General features: G+C 41.7%; 1 protein-coding gene across 1 annotated transcript in view; it reads left to right on the top strand.

Moving 5' to 3' along the window:
* The first annotated feature begins 1,019 nt into the window (after positions 1-1,019).
* Positions 1,020-6,000, top strand: part of reep3b (receptor accessory protein 3b) — a 65,152-nt gene continuing 60,171 nt past the window's right edge. The window contains exon 1 of the mRNA XM_052504561.1: positions 1,020-1,348. Coding sequence (XP_052360521.1) covers positions 1,317-1,348 — 32 coding nt within the window. The 5' untranslated portion in view covers positions 1,020-1,316. The remainder of the gene's footprint in view (positions 1,349-6,000) is intronic.

The raw sequence follows: 6,000 nt of genomic DNA, 5'->3' as shown, positions 1-6,000 counted from the left end.
ATCAGCTGATGTACGAAGGGCTATATAAATAAATTTGATTTGATTTGATTCTGCACATCTACCATTCCAGTGTTTAATTGCTATATTGTAATTACTTCGTCACCATAGCCTATTTATTGCCTTAACTCCCTTATCTTACCTCATTTGCACTCACTGTATATAAACTTTTTGTTTTATTTTTTATATTTTTTTCTACTGTATTATTGACTGTATGTTTTGTTTATTCCATGTGTAACTCTGTGTTGTTCTATGTGTCGCACTGCTATGCTTTATCTTGGCCAGGTCGCAGTTGCAAATGACAACTTGTTCTCAACTAGCTTACCTGGTTAAATAAAGGTGTTGTCTATTTTTAAATAAATCACTGCCAACCGTTAAGGTTATTATTTTACAGTACCTCCTTGCAACAACAGCGTATTTGTAAAGCAACAATACTATTCTCAACGCTTTTGACCGTGATTGGTTCATACTCGCCACGCATCGAATCTACACCAATCAGAGTTGAGTATGATATTTCATCATTATTTCACATGGAGCGTCTTCAATAGCCAATAGTTATGCGGCATTGGTGTAAACAGGCACTTCTGTCCAATGAGATAAAGCAGGAGGAAGATCTATCTGATCTCAGGTCGCCTGGTGTGGATCTCCTTCCTGCCTGCGGAGCACAGACAGAAGAGAGGTGAAGGAGTTTGACCCGAAGGAGAGTTGGACCAAAAGGAGAGTTTGACCCAAAGGAGAGTTTGACCCAAAGGAGAGTTTGGACCAAAAGGAGAGTTTGGACCAAAAGGAGAGTTTGGACCAAAAGGAGAGTTGGACCAAAAGGAGAGTTTGACCCAAAGGAGAGTTTGACCCAAAGGAGAGTTTGGACCAAAAGGAGAGTTGGACCAAAAGGAGAGTTTGACCCAAAGGAGAGTTTGACCCAAAGGAGAGTTTGACCAAAAGGAGAGTTTGACCAAAAGGAGAGTTTGAACTTAGCAAGGATAACCACGTTAGTTAAATGTGCTCTAGTTAGTTAGCCCAAAGGAGAGTTTGACCCAAAGGAGAGTTTGACCAAAAGGAGAGTTGGACAAGCTTTAATAAAACATCATTTAAACATAGCTGGCTAAATCGTAACCTCTCGCTTTTAACTTAGATTTGTGGAACAACACGTTTCTTTTTTTTTGTTTGTTTCAAAGTTCACGGACATGTTTGAGAAGATCGCTCGTCGTTATTAACTTGTTACCGGTGTCTACCATCACCACCCGGTGTACCCGTTACCCCTCCAGCCCCTGGGCCCTGTCTCTCTCTTCTGCCTCTCAGCTCACCTCGATCTGGGAAAGATGGTGTCGTGGATGATCTCCAGAAGCGTTGTGTAAGTTACAGACGAGAATTGTATTTTGTATTTTGCTGAAATGATCATTATCAGACGAGTTGTTTTTAAAGCTGTTTTCTGTAGCTAGCTGGAGAGCTAACCAAGTAGCTAGCTAACGCTAATTTTAGCACGGCACTTAAACTAACTTTTTTTAATTAAGCAAAGCAATTTCGCTTATTGTAATGGTATTAATTTCGAAGTTATATTTGTAGAAGTTCTGTAAAAACTTTTAAACAACAACAACCTCATATTGTCAACATTGAGAAGTATTACCTCATTAGTTACCTTGCTAGCTAACGTTAGCTTGTTGTTGTTTACGTTTTTGTCCCTGTAACTTAGTAACTAAGGATGTTTAACCACGTCTTAACTAGCTAGAGGCAGCTCAGTGAGTTGTGCTCTCTGGAAACAAGTTAGTTAGTTAAATGAGTTAGTTAGTTAAATGAGTTAGTTAGCTAGTTAGTTAGCTTTGGAACCGAAATACTCCATCTGTGTGGACTGTGGTAGATTGTGGGATGTTTAGGCCTGAAGTTTGTGGTTGAATGGAAACACGGAATGTGGTGCGGTTCGGACTAAAGTTGGTTTCAGATGTTTATTTCATAGCGAAGGACACATTTCACTTTACATCAAGTAGAGTTAACCGAGAGAATTCATTTGCCTTTGCATTTTGGTAAAGCCGGCTTTATCGTGGTAGGGTTATTTTCCGTCGCCGTCCTCCAGAATAATATACACCTCAAGTAGCCCAACTAATACAGACTTCCAATGTTGTGTCCCATGACTACTAGTTAGTTTGCTGACCACACAAGTATGTGAGATCAGATGATGGATGAGTTTGTACATTTTAGAGAAAGAAAACGCCCAGTTTTTACTCTGTTCTCCCCTCACAACTCATGGCCCAGTACAATTACATGACTGTACTGTAGGCTACAGTACATGGAAGGGGAAGACTGCTTCAGGTGTGATTGGGAGAAGAGACAGCACAGTATTTACAGTCTACTCTGTGTCCTGTTCTTCCACTGTAGCCTAGACTGGGCGTGAGTCACTGGTAAAGGCATCCTGTCAATGCTTCAAAACAATCAGACAATTCATTTAAAAGTAATGCATAAGTGAAAGCATTAGACAACACATGTTCTGGTCTACAGGGCTAGTAGCCATATGCATTAGATAACATGTTCTAGTCTACAGGGCTAGTAGCCATATGCATTAGATAACATGTTCTAGTCTACAGGGCTAGTAGCCATATGCATTAGACAACATGTTCTAGTCTACAGGGCTAGTAGCCATATGCATTAGATAACATGTTCTGGTCTACAGGGCTAGTAGCCATATGCATTAGATAACATGTTCTGGTCTACAGGGCTAGTAGCCATATGCATTAGATAACATGTTCTGGTCTACAGGGCTAGTAGCCATATGCATTAGATGTTCTGGTCTAACATGTTCTGGTCTAGATAGCCATATGCATTAGACAACATGTTCTGGTCTACAGGGCTAGTAGCCATAGTAGCCATATGCATTAGATAACATGTTCTGGTCTACAGGGCTAGTAGCCATATGCATTAGATAACATGTTCTGGTCTACAGGGCTAGTAGCCATATGCATTAGATAACATGTTCTAGTCTACAGGGCTAGTAGCCATATGCATTAGACAACATGTTCTGGTCTACAGGGCTAGTAGCCATATGCATTAGACAACACATGTTCTGGTCTACAGGGCTAGTAGCCATATGCATTAGATAACATGTTCTGGTCTACAGGGCTAGTAGCCATATGCATTAGACAACATGTTCTAGTCTACAGGGCTAGTAGCCATATGCATTAGATAACATGTTCTGGTCTACAGGGCTAGTAGCCATGTTCTGATAACACATGTTCTAGTCTACAGGGCTAGTAGCCATATGCATTAGATAACATGTTCTGGTCTACAGGGCTAGTAGCCATATGCATTAGACAACATGTTCTGGTCTACAGGGCTAGTAGCCATATGCATTAGATAACACATGTTCTGGTCTACAGGGCTAGTAGCCATATGCATTAGACAACATGTTCTGGTCTACAGGGCTAGTAGCCATATGCATTAGATAACACATGTTCTGGTCTACAGGGCTAGTAGCCATATGCATTAGATAACACATGTTCTGGTCTACAGGGCTAGCTAGTAGCCATATGCATTAGACAACACATGTTCTGGTCTACAGGGCTAGTAGCCATATGCATTAGATAACACATGTTCTGGTCTACAGGGCTAGTAGCCATATGCATTAGACAACACATGTTCTGGTCTACAGGGCTAGTAGCCATATGCATTAGATAACACATGTTCTGGTCTACAGGGCTAGTAGCCATATGCATTAGATAACATGTTCTACAGGTCTATGCATTAGGGGTCTACAGGGCTAGTAGCCATATGCATTAGACAACATGTTCTGGTCTACAGGGCTAGTAGCCATATGCATTAGATAACCATATGCTATTAGTAGCCATATGCATTAGATAACACATGTTCTGGTCTACAGGGCTAGCATTAGATAACACATGTTCATATGTAGCCATATGCATTAGATAACATGTTCTGGTCTACAGGGCTACATTAGATAACACATGTTCTAGTCTACAGGGCTAGTAGCCATATGCATTAGACAACATGTTCTGGTCTACAGGGCTAGTAGCCATATGCATTAGATAACACATGTTCTGGTCTACAGGGCTAGTAGCCATATGCATTAGACAACACATGTTCTGGTCTACAGGGCTAGTAGCCATATGCATTAGATAACACATGTTCTGGTCTACAGGGCTAGTAGCCATATGCATTAGACAACATGTTCTAGTCTACAGGGCTAGTAGCCATATGCATTAGATAACATGTTCTAGTCTACAGGGCTAGTAGCCATATGCATTAGACAACATGTTCTGGTCTACAGGGCTAGTAGCCATATGCATTAGATAACACATGTTCTGGTCTACAGGGCTAGTAGCCATATGCATTAGATAACACATGTTCTGGTCTACAGGGCTAGTAGCCATATGCATTAGACAACACATGTTCTGGTCTACAGGGCTAGTAGCCATATGCATTAGACAACACATGTTCTGGTCTACAGGGCTAGTAGCCATGTTAGATAACACATGTTCTGGTCTACAGGGCTAGTAGCCATATGCATTAGATAACACATGTTCTGGTCTACAGGGCCATATGCATTAGATAACACATGTTCTGGTCTACAGGGCCATAGCCATATGCATTAGACAACATGTTCTGGTCTACAGGGCTAGTAGCCATATGCATTAGATAACACATGTTCTGGTCTACAGGGCATGTATCTTAGATAACACATGTTCTGGTCTACAGGGCTAGTAGCCATATGGCTAGTTCTGGTCTAGCCATATGCATTAGACAACACATGTTCTGGTCTACAGGGCTAGTAGCCATATGCATTAGATAACACATGTTCTGGTATAGTAGATAACACATGTTCTGGTCTACAGGGCTAGTAGCCATATGCATTAGACAACACATGTTCTGGTCTACAGGGCTAGTAGCCATATGCATTAGATGACACATGTTCTGGTCTACAGGGTTAGCTAGTAGCCATATGCATTAGACAACATGTTCTAGTCTACAGGGCTAGTAGCCATATGCATTAGACAACACATGTTCTAGTCTACAGGGCTAGTAGCCATATGCATTAGACGACACATGTTCTGGTCTACAGGGTTAGCTAGTAGCCATATGCATTAGACATGTTCTGGTCTACAGGGCTAGTAGCCATATGCATTTCTGGTCTACAGGGCTAGCTAGTAGCATAGATAACACATGTTCTGGTCTACAGGGCTAGTAGCCATATGCATTAGACAACACATGTTCTGGGGCTAGTAGCCATTAGATAACACATGTTCTGGTCTAGTAGTAGCCATATGCATTAGATAACACATGTTCTGGTCTACAGGGCTAGTAGCCATATGCATTAGACAACACATGTTCTGGTCTACAGGGCTACAGGGCTGTTCTAGTAGGGCTAGTAGCCATATGCATTAGACAACACATGTTCTGGTCTACAGGGCTAGTAGCCATATGCATTAGATAACACATGTTCTGGTCTACAGGGCTAGTAGCCATATGCATTAGATAACACATGTTCTGGTCTACAGGGCTAGTAGCCATATGCATTAGATAACATGTTCTGGTCTACAGGGCTAGTAGCCATATGCATTAGACAACACATGTTCTGGTCTACAGGGCTAGTAGCCATATGCATTAGACAACACATGTTCTGGTCTACAGGGCTAGTAGCCATATGCATTAGACAACACATGTTCTAGACAACTAGTAGCCATGTTCTGTCTGGTCTACAGGGCTAGTAGCCATATGCATTAGACACAGCATGTTCTGGTCTACAGGGCTTAGTAGCCATATGCATGTTCTACAGGGCTCCATATGCATTAGGGGTCTACAGGGCTAGTAGCCATATGCATTAGATAACACATAGACAACTAGTAGCCATGTTCTGTTCTGTCTACAGGGCTAGTAGCCATATGCATTAGACAACACATGTTCTGGTCTCTAGGGCTAGCCATATGCATTAGATAACACATGTTCTGGTCTACAGGGCTAGGCTACAGGGCTAGTAGCCATATGCATTAGATAACACAT

This window comes from Oncorhynchus keta, unplaced genomic scaffold (assembly GCF_023373465.1).
Source record: "Oncorhynchus keta strain PuntledgeMale-10-30-2019 unplaced genomic scaffold, Oket_V2 Un_contig_1957_pilon_pilon, whole genome shotgun sequence".
Classification (NCBI taxonomy): Eukaryota; Metazoa; Chordata; class Actinopteri; order Salmoniformes; family Salmonidae; genus Oncorhynchus; species Oncorhynchus keta.
The sequence above is the reverse complement of the archived record's forward strand: the minus strand, read 5'-3'. Positions and strand labels throughout refer to the sequence as shown.